Source organism: Bos indicus x Bos taurus, chromosome 5 (genome assembly GCF_003369695.1).
Source record: "Bos indicus x Bos taurus breed Angus x Brahman F1 hybrid chromosome 5, Bos_hybrid_MaternalHap_v2.0, whole genome shotgun sequence".
NCBI classification, from domain to species: domain Eukaryota; kingdom Metazoa; phylum Chordata; class Mammalia; order Artiodactyla; family Bovidae; genus Bos; species Bos indicus x Bos taurus.
In genome coordinates, this window is record NC_040080.1 from 111011662 (window position 1) to 111030529 (window position 18868).

The 18868-nt window shown below is 39.3% G+C and overlaps 1 protein-coding gene across 1 annotated transcript in view; it reads left to right on the top strand.

Annotated features, from left to right (window-relative positions):
- PAWR (pro-apoptotic WT1 regulator) overlaps positions 1-18868 on the top strand; it is a 128080-nt gene that overhangs the window by 63664 nt on the left and 45548 nt on the right. Inside the window, 1 exon segment of the mRNA XM_027543293.1 lies at positions 17657-17788. Within this exon segment, the coding sequence (XP_027399094.1) occupies positions 17657-17788 (132 nt within the window).

Consider the following 18868-nt stretch of genomic DNA (forward strand, 5'->3'; position numbering starts at 1 on the left):
CAACTAGGACTGAGTCCTTGAGTCTTGGGGCCAAGGGATGAGGGAGACATAAAAGAGTTAGGACTAAGGGAGTGCTAAGGAGAGAGAGGCTTGGTGGGTGGGGAGCATGCTACGCTCAAGTAGATTAGTTTACTTGTGAAGTTGCTCATTCATTTATTAGTATTCAGGTACCTGTAGTATGCCCACCTCTGTATTAAGTGCTAACTTAGATTCAAGATCAGTTTTAGTTTTTTTACATAGACAAAACTTTGTATTTTTCTGTGAGAGAAGCTGTTCTTAAAAACGGAAGTATATATTAGTATGAATGATTTATATGATAAATTGCTTTCAGATTGACTATTTGGGGGATGAGAGGATATGCATAGGGGATAGGTCAGTTCAGTTCAGTCGCTCAGTCGTGTCCGACTCTTTGTGACCCCATGAATCACAGCACGCCAGGCCTCCCTGTCCATCACCAACTCCCGGAGTTCACTCAGACTCACATCCAATGAGTCAGTGATGCCATCCAGCCATCTCATCCTCTGTCATCCCCTTCTCCTCCTGCCCCCAATCCCTCCCAGCATCAGAGTCTTTTCCAATGAGTCAACACTTCGCATGAGGTGGCCAAAGTACTGGAGTTTCAGCTTTGGCATCATTCCTTCCAAAGAAATCCCAGGGCTGATCTCCTTCAGAATGGACTGGTTGGATCTCCTTGCAGTCCAAGGGACTCTCAAGAGTCTTCTCCAACACCACAGTTCAAAAGCATCAATTCTTCGGCACTCAGCCTTCTTCACAGTCCAATTCTCACATCCATACATGACCACAGGAAAAACCATAGCCTTGACTAGATGGACCTTTGTTGGCAAAATAATGTCTCTGCTTTTGAATATGCTGTCTAGGTTGGTCATAACTTTCCTTCCAAGGAGTAAGCGTCTTTTAATTTCATGGCTGCAGTCACCATCTGCAGTGATTTTGGAGCCCCCCAAAATAAAGTCTGACACTGTTTCCACTGTTTCCCCATCTATTTCACATGAAGTGATGGGACGGGATGCCATGATCTTCGTTTTCTGAATGTTGAGCTTTAAGGCAACTTTTTCACTCTCCACTTTTACTTTCATCAAGAGGCTTTTGAGTTCCTCTTCACTTTCTGCCATAGGATGGTGTCATCTGCATATCTGAGGTGATTGATATTTCTCCTGGCAGTCTTGATTCCAGCTTGTGCTTCTTCCAGTCCAGCATTTCTCATGATGTACTCTGCATAGAAGTTAAATAAGCAGGGTGACAATATACAGCCTTGACGAACTCCTTTTCCTATTTGGAACCTGTCTGTTGTTCCATGTCCAGTTCTAACTGTTGCTTCCTGACCTGCATACAGATTTCTCAAGAGGCAGGTCAGGTAGTCTGGCATTCCCATTTCTTTCAGAATTTCCCACAGTTTATTGTGATCCACACAGTCAAAGGCTCTGGCATAGTCAATAAAGCAGAAATAGATGCTGTTCTGAAACTCTCTTGCTTTTTCGATGATCCAGCGGATGTTGGCAATTTGATCTCTGGTTCCTCTGCCTTTTCTAAAACCAGCTTGAACATCAGGAAATTCACGGTTCACATATTGCTGAAGCCTGGCTTGGAGAATTTTGAGCGTTACTTTCCTAGCATGTGAGATGAGTGCAATTGAGCGGTAGTTTGACAAGGAAATTTAAACAGAAATGTAAAGCTTCTTAATGGGGCTAGACAAATGCTCCTGAAGGAGAGAGAGGACTGAAAATGAGATTTATAGATGCCACATCAAAAAGCTACATTGTCTTTGTAGGACCTGTACAGAGCTTTAGCTGTACATGTGGACCCTGTACCATAATTATAACTCTCCCCATATTCTTCTCTAGGATCCCTTTTCCTATAACCTTTCCTTATTTAGTTACTTTTTAATAGTACTGACCATTGGTGGAAATTCTGGCCAAAGGAAACAGAGAAGGTGTTTGGTGGCTTTGTTTCTATAAGCAGAAAAGAGGATTCCAGGACAATTGTTCATTTTCAGAGGATTCGGTTCTATCATTCTTTTTTGTTCAAATATGTATACAAATTATTCTTCATTGTGTTTTTCCATTTCTGAATTCTCAGAGAAGCAAATTTCATTGGGGAAATCTCATCGTGTGTTAGATTGCCTTCTGTTCTATTGAATAATCTTTTTTCTCCCTGCCCCCTGAAACTTCAACAGGTGGTTTGACTATAGGAAATTCTGAGTGTTTTTATAAATACCCATACTCACAAAAGCTAGTAAGATAACTTATTTTAAAAGTTTCAGGGCTTCTGCCGATAGTCCTTTTAGAGTCATTTTAGTTTTGGGTCCTCTGAATTTATTAATCACTAGTTTTCATTCTTCAAGAGAAGGGATTTGACGCTGAGAATGATCCATATTCATTATGTAAGAGGAAAGTGTTGCTTGTTCATTGCTGAAGAAATGCGTCTTTACTGAATTTACATAGTGTTTCTCACAGTATTCTGTATACAGCGAGGTTTTGAAAATCCTGTTTCTCGTTAGAATCTGTAATGAAATTGACTGTGATTATCAGAAGTTACTTCAAACTGATTACAGATTTTTCAAAATGTATTTTTAAGCAGAAGGAATGTTTTTGAATAAAAATGAATAAATATGCTGTTAAAATTGTTGAAAAATTTTATAGGCCAGTTTTCTTGTTGTTTAGTAGCTAAGTTGAGTCCAACTCTTCCGTGAGTTGGACTACCCCATGGACTGTAGCCCAGCAGGCTCCTCCGTCCATAGGATTTCCCAGGCAAGGATACTGGTGTGGTTTACCATTTCCTTTGCCAGAGGATCTTCCCAACCTAGGGATCAAACTCGCCTCCCCTGCTTTGATAGATACTTTCTTTACCACTGAGCCATCAGGGAAGCCGTAGGACAGTCTTTGGAAAGATTTTAGGGAATTTGCATGTATATTCATTATGTTCCCATTATATAGGTGTTACTGACAAGAAGCTGAAAGATCCAGAAATAATACTGGATGAGGTCTCTGCAGTTTGGAAACTTTGAGACTTAATTAAGTAGGCAGAATTTCCAACATAAAAGGCACCAGAGCTATATATATATAGTGTATATAATCAAGAACTAGAATGAGTTAAAAATTAAGGAATTAAGAATTTATAATCTGATGTTTTACATTTGAAATAATTAGACAAGGTTTCATTTGGTAAATACAAAGCACCTACCATGCTTGTGGTTGGATTAACACAGAAGAGAAGGGAGAAAGCGATTCCAGTTGAAACAGCATTGAGCAAAGGAATCTGTACTAGTACGTACCTGTGAGGATTAAATGTAATAATCCAAATAAAGTATTAAAATAGTGCCTAGTACATTGTAAATTTCCAATAAAAGTTAGCTATTATCAGCTTGTTTACTTGTACATCTGAGTGTTCTCTGATGGGAGTTGTTATAATGATAATAAAACATTTACTAAGTTGTAATGTTGCTTTGTGCATCACTAATTTTTAGCTTTTTGTGAACCTATTTCCTTTAATCCTTAAAATTTTATGGGACATAATTATTGTCATCCCCATATTAAGATTAAAAAAACCGAAGCATAGACTAATTAAATATATTATTGCCCAAACGTCCAGGAAGTTGAAGAGTGGTCATATGGCCTCGCATGCATCATTGGATGTAGCTGAGGAAAGGTTGTGAATACTGGAGTGCTTAAGTCAGATAATGTGCTCAGTCGCGCCCAACATTTTGCAACCCCTCCGTTTGTAGCCTGCCAGGCTCCTCTGTCCATCGTATTTCCCAAGCAAGAATACTGGAATGGCTTGTCATTTCCTCCTCCAGGGTATTTTCCCAACTTAGGGATCGAACCCGGGTCTGTTGCATCTCCTGCATTGGCAGGTGAATTCTTTACTACTGAACCACCTGGGAATCCCAGTACAGAAATTTGGAACCTCTAATAAGCTGTACCGTATATTTTCGAGTATATTAAACGGGTGTGCTGTGTGCTCAGTTGTGTCCAAGTCTTTGCAACCCCATGGAGTGTAGCACATCCCAGGCTCCTCTGTCCATGGAATTCTCCAGGCAAGACTATTGGAGTAGGAAAAAGACATGAACCCATGTCTTTTGCATTGGCAGGTGGATTCTTTACCACCAACACTACCAGGGAAGCCCATGTTAAACAAGACATGTTCATAAATATGCCACCTGGATCTTTAGCTAATTTCATCTAGGCTGAGTATCTCCATCTTTCTACCCTTTGCTAAAACTTGTTTATACACATAGCCAATTACTCCCTAGCTAGGGTTTCAGAAATAAAGTGATTTTTAATTAAAAAAAAAAAAGAGAGAAATTATGGCATTGACATAAGTGACATTACTTTTAAAATATAAGCGTCAATCAAATGTTCAAAGTGTGAAAGTGTTAGTCGCTTAGTCATTGTCTGACTCTTAGGGACCCCATGGACTGTAGCCTGCCAGGCTCCTCTGTCCATGGGATTCTCCAGGCAAGAATAGAGGAGTGGGTTGCCATCCCCTTCTCCATGGGATCTTCCCAACCCAGGGATTGAACTCAGGTCTCCTCATTGCAGGCAGATTCTTTATCATCTGAGCCACCAGGATACTCTAAATGTTCACATGTATCTCTAAAATAAAAAAAGAAGAAGAAATGTTCACAGGTTTCACTATTTTTATTTTCATTTAAACCAAGTATGTTGTGAGCTGAAAATCTTAGACAAGGTGTATATCTATTGAAAGCTAAATATAGGTATTTTGCATTGTGTGTTTTCTTTGATTACTCATTGCTTCTCTGGGAGTATAATCAATAGCTTTTGAACTACTGAGCTTTAAGAGCGTGATGTTTGTTTTTCCAGCCTCAGCACTAAACTTACTAAGAACCATCGTTGATACTTTTAAGATAGAATATACTTTACGTATTTGTCTCTCTTTTTGTAGTTCCTTTTGAAGATAGTCTCTCTCCTTATTTTACTGCCTAGTTTGTTTTCCTAGCATTGTTTGTGTGACTCATGTTGAGGAATTTTTGTGGTGTAAATACCAAAGCCTAGTACTTGGAATTACTAATCATTAAAACAAATGCAGTTATGTTGAGACTTGGGTTGTAGTTAATAAAAGAAAGTGTATAGTATAAAGATTGTAGAAAGAATTTTCACCTAAAACTAGTATGATTCTGGAGTCTTTCTTACTAAGTTTGGTAACTTAAAAAATCCAGTGGGAGAATGTCAGATATTGATAGAAGATGATATTAATAAAGTTGTTATGTTCAAGTATAATTGCACAAATAATGTGTTGGATAAGACTTGCTTCTGAGTTACCTGTTTGAACAGCTAAAGGATATGCAGAGACCCTCCTCCTCACTCATTCCAAAAATTAGACAACTTCCTGAAAATATTTATGAATTAAGTTTATACAGTAGAATTGGACTTGCAGCAGTGATGAGCTTTAAATTAGTAACAGCTGATCTGTGAAAAGAAGAGACACGAAAAGCAAAGGAGAAAAGGAAAGATATAAGCATCTGAATGCAGAATTCTAGAGTAGCAAGGAAAGATAAGAAAGTCTTCCTCAGCGATCAATGCAAAGAAATAGAGGAAAACAACACAATGGGAAAGACTAGAGATCTCTTCAAGAAAATTAGAGATACCAAGGGAACATTTCATGAAAAGATGGGCTCGATAAAGGACAGAAATAGTATGGACAGAAATACCTAACAGAAACAGAAGATATTAAGAAGAGGTGGCAAAAATACACAGAAGAACTGTACAAAAAAGATCTTCACAACCAAGATAATGATGATGGTGTGATCACTCACCTAGAGCCAGACATCCTGGAAAGTGAAGTCAAGTGGGCCTTAGAAAACATCACTACAAACAAAGCTAGTGGGGGTGATGGAATTCCAGTTGAGTTATTTCAAATCCTGAAAGATGATGCTGTGAAAGTGCTGCACTCAATATGCCAGAAAATTTGGAAAACTCAGCAGTGGCCACAGGACTGGAAAAGGTCAGTTTTCATTCCAATCCCAAAGAAAGGCAATGCCAAAGAATGCTCAAACTACCGCACAGTTGCACTCATCTCACACACTAGTAAAGTAATGCTCGAAATTCTCCAAGCCAGGCTTCAGCAATACATGAACCGTGAACTCCAGATGTTCAAGCTGGTTTTAGAAAAGGCAGAGGAACCAGAGATCAAATTGCCAACATCCTCTGGATCATGGAAAAAGCAAGAGAGTTCCAGAAAAACATCTATTTCTGCTTTATTGACTATGCCAGAGCCTTTGACTGTGTGGATCACAATAAACTGTGGGAAATTCTGAAAGAGTTGGGAATACCAGACCACCTGACCTGCCTCTGAAGAAATCTGTATGCAGGTCAGGAAGCAACAGTTAGAACTGGACATGGAACAACAGACAGGTTCCAAATAGGAAAAGGAGTTCGTCAAGGCTGTATATTGTCACCCTGCTTATTTAACTTCTATGCAGAGTATGTCATGAGAAACGCTGGACTGGAAGAAGCACAAGCTGGAATCAAGATTGCCAGGAGAAATATCAATCACCTCAGATATGCAGATGACACCACCCTTATGGCAGAAAGTGAAGAAGAACTCAAAAGCCTCTTGATGAAAGTGAAAGTGGAGAGTGAAAAAGTTGACTTAAAGCTCAACATTCAGAAAACTATAAGATCATGGCATCTGGTCCCATCACTTCATGTGAAATAGATGGGGAAACAGTGGAAACAATGTCAGACTTTATTTTGGGGGGCTCCAAAATCACTGCAGATTGTGACTGCAGCCATGAAATTAAAAGACACTTACTCCTTGGAAGGAAAGTTACGACCACCCTAGATAGCATATTCAAAAGCAGAGACATTACTTTGCCAACAAAGGTCCATCTAGTCAAGGCTATGGTTTTTCCTGTGGTCATGTATGGATGTGAGAGTTGGACTATAAAGAAAGCTGAGCACCGAAGAATTGATGCTTTTGAACTGTGGTGTTGGAGAAGACTCTTGAGAGTCCCTTGGACTGCAAGGAGATCCACCCAGTCCATTCTAAAGGAGAACAGTGCTGGGTGTTCTTTGGAAGGAATGATGCCAAAGCTGAAACTCCAGTACTTTGGCCACCTCATGCGAAGAGTTGACTCACTGGAAAAGACTCTGATGTTGGGAGGGATTGAGGGCACAAGAGAAGGGGATGGCAGAGGATGAGATGGCTGGATGGCATCACTGACTTGATGGACATGAGTTTGAGTGAACTCCGGGAGATGGTGATGGACAGGGAGGCCTGGCATGCTGCAATTCATGGGGTTGCAAAGAGTCAGACACGACTGAGCCACTGAACTAAACTGAACTGATATGACAGATTGATGCCATTTTTGAAGTCTTAGGGTTTTCCTTCTGAGCTGGACCCTCAGTACTTGTCTGGAAATCCTTTACGTATTTTTAACTCAGTTTCATATTTTCCTGCAAAAAAGAGATCAGTCCTGGGTGTTCATTGGAAGGACTGATGTTGAAGCTGAAACTCCAGTACTTTGGCCACCTGATGCGAAGAGCTGACTCATTGGAAAAGACCGTGATGCTGGGAAAGATTGAGGGCAGGAGGAGAAGGGGACGAGAGAGGGTGAGATGTTGGATGGCATCACCGCCTCAATGGACATGGGTTTTGGTGGACTCCGGGAGTTGGTGATGGACAGTGAGGCCTGGTGTGCTGTGATTCATGGGGTCGCAAAGAGTCGAACGTGACTGAGCCACTGAACTGAACGTATTTTAAACTTTGAAGCCTATATCCCACTACCTCGTCCTTAACTTTTACCCATGTTTGTCAGCAGGTAAACACAGTTACTTCTCAGAGAAGCTAGAGAACCCTCAGTCAGAACTGTTTTAATATTTATTTGCCTGTATTGTCTTACTTATCTGCGTTTGAGCCATCTTGAGAGCCTCCCCTTGCGCTTTTTAGAAAAGGTTTAGCCTTTGACTTCTCCCTTGGTCCTTCCTTTCCTCTTACATATGCTACAAATATTTTAGATGCTCCACACCAAACTTCTCATCATTTCTTCTCTTTCTAAATTATCTGTGTGCCAGAATGATACCATGAACTAGAAATCCAAAAGTTGTCGTGTTACCACTGCTTACTGCTTTTCAGGTTCAGTTCATTCAGATCCCACTGCTGTTTGCCGTCTGTCCACAATTCTTATCTACTTTCATTTCCTTAGTTCTAACTCATTGCACAGCCCTGTAGTGCTCCCATTTTATAAGATCACACAGCTAATTAATGTTGTTTGGTTTCTCCAAATAATTTATACATTAATTCAAATGTATTGAAATAATTATTCTACCAGGAGAATTTGCTGTCTGGAAATGGCCAGTTTTGAGAATGAATACTATTGAAGGGAAACTGCTAGAGACAGTGTGTGTGTGTGTTAGTCACTCAGTCGTGTCCAACTCTTTGCAACCCCAGGGACTGCAGTCTGCCAGGCTCTTCTTGTCCATGGGATTTCCCAGGCAAGAATACTGGAGTGGGTGGCCATTTCCTTCTCTAGGGGATCTTCCCCACCCAGTGATCAAACCTGGGTCTCCAGCTTTGATTCTTTACTGTCTGAGCCACCAGGGAAACCCTTAATCCTATTAACTTTTAATGATAAAAATAATGTGATTTGGGCATTATCATAAATTGATCAGTAGAACATAATAGAAAGCTAAAACATAGCCATATATAGAAATACAAAGATGCCATTTTGAATTGGTGGTGCAGAGTTAGGGATTGCTTAGAGCCCCAGAGGGTGAACCTAGAACTGTTACTCATACAGCCTCCTGCCAGTGCAGGAGGGGGTTATCCATGTCTGTGACTAGAACACTTGCTTATAAAAAAAATTATTAGAATCCAGACTCACTGTACAAGAAATTAAATATGAGATGAAAAAGTTTAAAAATGAGATGGTAAAAATTAAAGTATGTGTTTACTAGGTCTTAAAGTGGGAAAAACATTTTATTAACATAAAACCACAGGAAGAAAATCCCAGAAGGAAAACTTAAACAATTAAAAGGTGAGCTAGAACAATAAATTGACAATATGCTAGACAAGGATTACCATTTTATTATATGAAGAGCTTTTGGAAATACTAAAGAAATGAATAAACCAGAATAAAAATTGAGAGAGGGTGTCAGTAACAAAAAGTGAAAATATGTAAAGAACTACATAAAGCCACTAAAAAGAGAACAGAAGTTCATCCTGCTAACTGGGATTCAGTGAAGCCATTATTTGTCTAATACGTTCGGCGAGAGTTAAAACAATCTTAATAACGGTGTGTTCAGTTGTGTCCAACTCTTTGTGACCCCATGGACTGTAGTCTGCCCAGTTCCTCTGTCCATGGAATTTTCCAGGCAAGAATACTAAAGTGGGTGGCCATTTTCTACTCCATTAGATCTTCCTGACCCAGGGATCAAACCCTTGTCTCTAGCATCTCCAGCATTGGCAGGGGATTCTTTACCACTGGGCCACCTGGGAAGGCCAGTGAGACAACCTTAATATTCTTGCAGGAAAATTTGGCAGCATGTTTAAAGAGCTATAAAAATTAGAGATGGGCACACAAATTTATTTGAAAGGCTATTTAGCTTGTATGTCCCACCACACAGATCTGATTAAATAAATCATGCTGTGTTCATAATCTAATATCATACTCTGTAGCTACTAACATTTTTGTGAAAATGAAGAGGTGGATTCCCAGGTGGCTCTAGTGGTAAAGATACCGCTGCCAACTCAGGAGACGCCTGGGTCAGGAAGATCCCCGGGTCAGGAAGATCCCCTGGAGGAGGTCATGGCATCCCACTCCAGTATTCTTCTTGGGGAAATTCCTTGGACAGAGGAGGCTGGCAGGCTATGGTCTGTGGGGTTGCAGAGTTGGATATGACTGAAGCGACTTAGCATGCACACATGATATGACTAAGTCTCAAAACAAGATGCCTACAATTATAGATTTATGGGTTTAAAAAAGAAAAAAGTTCTAGTAGAGTGATCTGTATCAAAGTGATGATGGTTGTTTATTTTAAAATAAAGGGTGATTTTTATTTTCTTTTCTCTATTTTAAAGTTTCTTATAATGTACATTAATTTTGTAATTAGAAAAAAAATGTCATTTTCTGTTTAAAAAGTAACTGTAGTTTTTAGGCTGTTATTATTATTTGTTGAGTTTGCTGAAAATGAGAGTGCTGCCTCTCTAATCATGAATGTTGTTGCTCTTCAAAGACCTTGAAACTGCTGAGCCCTGAGATCTGATGGGATCCCAGCAGGAGGTAGTATGGTTGAATTGTCCTTGCCTGAGTCATGTCTGATAGTATCAGTGTAGAATCTGTTGGTGGGCAAGGTACTTTAAAACTGTGGAAAATGAAATTCTGTTTTCATTTTCTGTTTTTTAGAGTATTATATTTTTAGGTTCTTTACAAGTAAGATTGCTTTTTTAGTCTAATGGTGCAAATTCAGCTTTTAAATGCATGAACTCAAAGTATTTATGTTGTATGTTACCAAGTTGTTAGACAGCATAACTGATTCAGTGTGATAGATGAAATTGGTTGCTAGTTTACAAAGTTAATCAGGATGTTTCATGATTAGTCTTGAAAATTTATACATTTTAATTTACCCCACTTTTTCTGGCTTGAGGCTGTGTATGTGTGTGTGTGTGTATGTGTGTGTGTGTGTGTGTGTGTGTCTACGTGTGCACGTGCATGTTTGTAGCAGTTTACAGTCATTGTATTATAGATAGATGTGACCTTTTTCAGCTACCTAATGTGAGAACCACAGTTGTTTATTTTGCTTAGTTCGTTTTACATAAAAATGCTTATATTAATTTGATCTTATTTCCGTATTCTTTTTGCTGTGCTGTAAAGGTTCTTTTGTTAACCATTTCTTGACTTAGGAGCAGAGTGGGAAGGCTAGGAAAAGCTAGGAAGAGGTTGAGTGATGACAGAGTAGTACATGCTAGATACAGGACTAATGGAGGATGGAAAAAAGTGTATTACCAAGAGGGAGGCAGATAAAGCGGCAGTGGTGCTGGCAGGATTGGCATGGTCTGTCTGAAGAAAGCAAGTGGAATCTGTCTTTAAACTCTCCTAATACCGTTCCTGGACATAGTAACTTTCATTTTGGGGAACACAGTCACTTATCCAAATTCGTGGTTTATAATTGTGTGATCCCAAATACAGAATTTTTTCCCCTCCCCTGGAGCTGTGTAGTTATTTCTTTTTTCCAAAAGCTTTGCTTAGATTGCTTAATTGATTTTCTTCTAAATGTGAAGGGAAATGAGCATGCTTTTAGAGCCACATTTGTATGATTTATGGTACATTGATACAATTAAGCTTACTTGGGTGTTTAGTTCTGTTGTAATTATGTTCCTTGTTCTGATTCATATGATGAAAATGTACTGCTATTCCCTAGTCTTAGCATCTTATAGAGAAGTAATTGTGCAAAAATTTACTGAAAAACTAGAACACGTGAAGAATTTGTATGGATTCCTTATATTAGGATCAGATGTGCATAGATCACAGAGACTGAGGCATTTGGAAAGAAAAATATGGTATTACGTTTTGGGGCGGGATTCTGAAAATTAAGGGAACTAATATTTTTAAATCGATTTTATGAACTAGTGTTTGGAGGTGAATGAATTGCTCGATTCATTTGTAAGACTCCTCACTTATGATAGGGAATAAATAAGAAAAAGGAATGTGAAGCAGTCTGTAGCTGCTGCTGCTGCTAAGTCGATTTAGTCGTGTCCGACTCTGCACGACCCCATAGACGGCAGCCCACCAGGCTCCCCTGTCCCTGGGATTCTCCAGGCAAGAACACTGGAGTGGGTTGCCATTTCCTTCTCCAGGCATGAAAGTGAAAAGTGAAAGTGAAGTCACTCAGTCGTGTCCAACTCAGCGACCCCAGGGACTGCAACCTACCAGGCTCCTCTGTCCGTGGGATTTTCCAGGCAAGAGTACTGGAGTGGGTCGCCATTGCCTTCTCCAGTCTCTAACTAGGTTTTCCAAAAACTACATAGTAGACCACACAATTTATTCTAATTATGGAAGTGTCAAAACTTGGCTTAGGCATTTATTGTATTAAAAATTAAATAATTTTTAATGCATATGACATTTTTAAAAATTGTACTTTCTTTAGTTGAATGTGCGTAGTTTCAGAAAAATAATAGCTCTGAGTGATGATTGTTGTGCTTAGGTATACCTTTACTGTCCAAGAATTCTAACTGATGTAAGTACAAAGCTCTGCTGAATATATCTCTTCTCCATATATGTAAGCACGCCAAGTCGCTTCAGTCATGTCAGACGCTTGAGACCGTATGGACTGTAACCTCCAGGCTCCTCTGTCCCTGGGATTCTCCAAGCAAGAATACTGGAGTAGATTGCCATGTGCTCCTCCAGGAGATCCTGCTGACCCAGGGATCGAACCTGCATCTCTTCTGTCTCCCCCATTGGTCAGCAGGTTCTTTACCATTAGTGTTGCCATGGAAGCCCCTCTCCATATACTAAAAGCATTTAAAAAGGTTATTGTGAAGAAAGAAAAAATAAGTTAATACATGTTGTGTTTAAAGTAGGCAAATGATACGTTGGTTGCTTTTTTCTGGATTCTTGAGTTCTGTGGGAATCTCCTTTTTAAAATTGGTAGTGAAAAGCTATTGTGAAATGGGTCTTCTTTAGTTATTTTGGTCTTTGAACTTACTAAATGTTTGATATTTTAAAAACCTTTTTTTGGACTGATAAAAATGTGTTTTATTAGTGAGTCAAATACCACAAATAGCTTTGCTGCCAGTGACATTTTCCAAAATGTTGAGCAACTTAAAAAAATTATTATTAACAAAAATGAAATATCTTATTCTCTGCTTTTAAAGGTTAGTTATCTTTTGGGGAAAAAATCCGCATGTAATTTAAAATCCTGAAACCTCTACCCCCAACACCCTCCCCCCACCCCCATAAAACGTGTTTCGGCTCAGGTAATTTTTGTGCTCCAAGATCACTGCAGATGGTGACTGCAGCCATGAAATTAAAAAACGCTCCTTGGAAGAATGACCAACCTAGGCAGCATATTAAAAAGCATAGACATTACTTTGCCAGCAAAAGTTCGTCTAAGTCTCAAAGCTGTGGTTTTTCCAGTAGTCATATATGGATGTGAGAGCTGGACTATAAAGAAAGCTGAGCACCAAAGAATTGATACTTTTGAACTGTGGTGTTGGAGAAAACTCTTTAGAGTCCCCTGGACTGCAAGGAGATCCAACCAGTCCATCCTAAAGGAAATCAGTCCTGAGCATTCATTGGAAGGACTGATGCTGAAGCTGAAACTCCAAAAGTTTGGCCACCTGATGTGAAAAGCTGACTCATTGGAAAAGACCCTGAGGCTGGGAAAGACTGAAGGCGGGTGGAGAACGGACGACAGAGGATGAGATGGTTGGATGGCATCACCGACTCAATGGACATGAGTTTGAGTAAACTCTGGGAGCTGGTGATGGACAGGGAGGCCTGGCGTGCTGCAGTCCATGAGGTCGCAGAGAGTTGGACATGGCTGAGTAACTGAACTGACTAAATTACAAATAGATTTTTCTTCTGCATGGCTGTTCAGTATTACAGTCTACGTTTGGATGGAATGTGAGTCAGTTCTTTCTTAGAGGGACTAATTTTTCAAATTATACATTTTTAAATTATGCAAGATATCCATTTCATGCTTCTGATCCATAAACAAGTAATATATATTTTAAAATTATCAACATGAGCAGAAATTCCTCCACAAAATTGCTTGCTTCTTAGGGAGTGGTATTGACTGAATAAGAATCATTGGCCAGAGAAACAGTCAAACAATAGGGAATCCTTTCACCAGGCCCAAAGATATGAAAGAACTTCAAAAACAAATAGCTTCAAGTTGAGTGAAACTTACTGGAGAAAGGTCTTTTTCAAGGAGCCAACTAAGTTTCATTCTGTAGCTGAGAAAAGCAAAATGTTAATCAGGAGGAATTCCAGAGGGCACTGAAGGATGATTTAGAAGGGAGAGGAGGGACAAAGGACTGGGTCAGATTAAGGAATGTACCGGGCAGTATGGAAAGAAGAGTCTGCCAGTGTTGGGGTGAGACCTGGGGAAGTTTGGTCTGCTGTCAGTGACTGAAATAAACATGGAAATGAGACCTGATAGAATTTCTAGAAGTCCCTTTAAAATGAAAAAAAAAAAAAAAAGTAAAAATCTTAACATATACAGAACTACAGAGTAGATGAATCTTTATATAACTATTATCCAGCTATAACAACAGTTAGCTCTTAGCTACTCCATTTGTCCTGTAACTTCCAGTAATTTTGTGTTCTGCAAGGTGACCTAAGACCCTCACAAATAATATGAAACCAGAATTCCACTGAAAAGTGCTCACTGATATTTTCTTTTTTCTTCGTTTGAACTCTGGGTTATGGTGCAGTAAATGGATTTCATGAGTGATAAATAGGTTATATGTGGTAGTTGGAAAATTGAGTTTGTGGTTTGTCTTTAAATGGCTTGGGCTGGAGTTCTTACTGCACCCCTCAACAACTTTGTGTCCTTCAGCCTCTTACTTAATTCTCATCCTCACATTCTTCTTATATAAAGTAGTACATACCTCCTGTACTTTTTGTGAAAATTACTTGTGTTTGAAGTACTAGCTGTCAGTGTTTAACAGCAGTCGACGCACCTAGATGATACTCAGTTACTAGTAGACGCTATTACTATTTTAAGTGACCAACCTGGAATTTGAATCTTGGTCTCTCAGATTCCAAATTCCAAATTCTTATAATTTTTTAATCTAACATAGAACTCATTTTAATACCTCCACTAACATTTCTTTCTTTGTGAAGTGAAAGTGTTCGTTACTTAGTTGTGTCCAACTCTTTGCAACCCCATAAACTGTAACCTGCCAGGCTCCTCTGTCCGTGGAATTTTCCAGGCAAGAGTACTGGAGTGGGTTGCCATTTCCTTCTCCAGGGATCTTCCTGACCCAGGGATTGAACCCGTGTCTCTTGCATCACCTGCATTGGCAGGTGGGTTATTTACCACTAGCACCCCCTGGGAAGCCTCTGTTGACCTCTTGTCCTGTACTCCTTTCTCTTTTCTAGCATCATAAGTCTTCATACACTTGAAATGATGAAAATTTATCATCATGTATGTAAGTTGGTGCAGCCACTATAGAAAACAGTATGGAAGTTCCTCAGTAAGCTAAAAATAGAATTACCGTATGCTCCAGCAATCCTACTCCTGGGCATATATCCAGACAAAACTATAATTCGGAAAGATACATGCACCCCTATGTTCACAGGAGCCCTATTTACAATAGCCAACACATGGAAACAAAGTAAATGCCCACCAACAGACGAATCAAGAGAGAAGATGCAGGGTGTATGCACAGTGGAATACGACACCCATCAAGTCCACTCCCAGTGGAATACTACAGTCATAAAAAAGAACAAAAGAATGCCATTTGCAGCAACATGGTGGGAGAAAAAAAAAAAACACATTTATCTGTTGGTTTGAAGAAGTCTTTTTAAAAGTCCTAAGAGAGATTCTTCTTCTAATCAATATTAATTTCTTAAACTTTGGTACCCTTTACTAGATTTCTTTTATTGAGTCTGTCTCCAACCTCAGATATATCTTTTTTTTTTTTTTTTTTTGCCCCTGCTGCATGGCTCGTGGGATCTTAGTTCCCCAACCAGGGATTGAATGTGGGCCCCAGAAGTGAAAGCACTGAGTCTTAACCACTGGATCGACAGGGAATTCCGAATATATCATTTTTCATAGGACCACATTGCCTACTGTGTTGTTTAACTAGTCTTTCCACTTTTGGTCCCTGTCCCTATTAATCAGAACTCTGAATTGCTGGTACAAGTTCCTGCCCCAAGTCAGCCTTGATCATGCTTTATTTATATTCCAGGGAATTGTATCACTAGAACATCTTTCCATGTTACGTAATGAAAAGTGCAGACTTCTAAGGCTATTTATTATCTGTATTTCTTTGTGAACAGAGCATATGCCTTTCCATTACTCGCCTCTGTCAAGAACTTTAAAGGATCTGAGATCTTAGCCTCTCACAGGCTAACAAGTTAGCCTCCTATGGGTTCATGGATCCTGGTAGAAGACACTAGTCTCCTGGGTCAGAGTCAAGAACAGTTTGTTACAGCAATAGCAGCAGCCACAATCTTATCATATTTCTTGTACCAGTTACCTAAGCCCCAGTTCCCACAGATTGAGGAGATGAGGGCCAGGTGACACCTGTACACAGTTAGCTGCATTACAGGAGGGCCCCTGAGCATTTTCTGGAATCTCAACCTACCTGTTTTTTTAATTCATCCCTTCCATTCCTTCCCCCAGCTTTCTCTCCATAACATCTTGATGTAAGACCGCGTCTCAGCAGATGCTTCTTCCATGCCCGCCGTGTGGCCCCTGTGTCTGTGAACGTGCCGCTGATTTTCTGTGTTCTCCTGTACTGTAAGCTCCAGTGACCCTTGCTTTGCACGGTGGCTTCAGTTTTTCTTTGTGCACAATATGTAAATCCTATTGCCTTTCCTGCTGTCCTGCCATTGGTATATCTCAGAGTGCCTGCAGAGAGATTATTTATTTTTTGTCTCTTATAGAACACACAAAGGCACTGTATTGGTTAAGAATGTGTTCAGTTACAAGGATTAGATGACCACCATTTCACATTGGGTGTAATGGATAGAGTTTTGTTTTCTGTTTGTGGGTTTTTTCCCGCCATGTACGAAGCCTGGAGGTAGGTAATGCAGGTGTTGCTTTCAATTTTTTAAACAGTCCTTTTTCATGCAAGCTTTTTCATATGCTCTTCCCATCATCTGAAATTCTTTTTTCTGTATTTGCAATTCCAAATTAAACTCATTTTTTAAGTTACAAGTTCTACAGAGTCTTTTGTTGGAGATTTACTCTTGAAGTGAAAATACTCATAGGTACTACTAAGGTAGAAAAAGGGCCACTATCATTGAGTTATCTATGCACATACACACATGTGCGTACACATCTTCCCATTAGATTCTGCATTCTGTGTCTGTGTGGTGTGTCTGCTGCTGCTGCTAAGTTGCTTCAGTCATGTCTGACTCTGTGCGACCCCATAGATGGCAGCCCACCAGGCTCCCCCATCCCTGGGATTCTCCAGGCAAGAACACTGGAGTGGGTTGCCATTTCCTTCTCCAATGCATGAAAGTGAAAAGGGAAAGTGAAGTCGCTCAGTCATGTCTGACTCTTAGCGACCCCATGGACCACAATCTACCAGGCTCCTCTGTCTACAGGATTTTCTAGGCAAGAGTACGGGAATGGGGTGCCATTGCCTTCTGTGTGTCTGTTATTACCCTCCAAAAAGTGCTTTAAGATACACAGTCTATGTACTTGAAGATAGAGTGATACAGAATAAATGAACCCTGGCTTTAAGCAAACCCTGTCACTAGTGGTTAGAGCCTCAAGAAAAGATGTTGACAGAGGTGTGAATGTGGAGGTTTGGGTTTTAAGTGGATAATTTAGTTTATAGGAATTAAATGCACCTGTTGTTGAAAGGAACACTTTTATTGTGTAGTTTCTGAATGCTCCATATTTCTATTTGCTATCAAATTTATCTTACGTACTTTTAATAAAAACATTTTATTAATATTATATAGAGATAAAATGAAAACTATTCTTTCTTTCAGTGCTTAGATGAATATGAAGATGACGAAGCTGGGCAGAAAGAGCGGAAACGAGAAGATGCGATTACACAACAGAACACAATGCAAAATGAGGCTGTAAGCTTGTTAGATCCAGGAAGTTCTTACCTGCTACAAGTGAGTATTTAGAAATTCTAGACTGTCACTAGCTATTTTAACAATAGTTTTTTTAAGTTACTGGTAATAATTTTTCCAATTTTATTTTAATTGCATCAGCTCCCCTGAAGTACTTTAAATGAATTTAACTATGTATTTTCCTTATGTCTAAATACCTTTTGATGTAAGCAGTATTTGGTCCTTAGATCCTGATCAATGAATATTTACTGATTAACCAAGCAGGTTTAAACAGTATCCATTGTGAAAATAACCAGGAAAAGTAATTAGCTCTTTTGCTCTTAAGTAAGGTTTAGCAGACAGTTCTGTTCTCAGCTGATATTTGCTTTAGAATTACATAGCAAGTAGAGTTGAATAACAAGTTTCTACTAAGTGAAATGTTTAAACATAATAAAACACAATATGTAGTATTGTGAATTTCCAGATACTTCAGTGTTTCTGTGTAGTTATAAAATACTTTTTAAAAGAAAATTTAGGTCAGTTTCTAATTAGCTGTTATCTTGGCTTCTTGTGGCACAGAGAATTGGAAGATGTTGGCATTGGAGTACCTCAGTTTAAAGCAGATTGCTCTGCAGAATCATTCCATGCAAACTGTCATTTGGGAATGATCTGTATATATTTAATCTTAAATTAATTTGGCGATATTTTGAGATGTTAAGCTGCTATGTTGTCTTTTCAGCGTTTTATTTTTTTTTTAATGCATTTTATTATGATACCACTTTAAAAGGGGGTTTCCAAGCAGTACATGCATCTCCCTGTTTTATTGATGAAAAAAGATGAAATATAAGGTTGTCTGTTAACTTGCAGGGTTATAATAGAAGGCATTTAACTGAGAGAGGCAAAATGTTTTGAAGTGGTTTGGATATGAATGCAAAATTTCTCTTTCCTCTTCTCTTCGAGGCAGATTTTGAGGTGGTGAATGGTAGAGTAACACGGGTTTGTCTGTTCCCCTGTATTGCAGTTGCTACTACTAGGAGAAGTAGTACCCTATTACATTAAACTATCTTTGTATCCTTTGTGTATCACAACAAAGTTGAAATGAAACCTGTACATATTCCAGGTCAAGAAATAGGCTTACTTTGT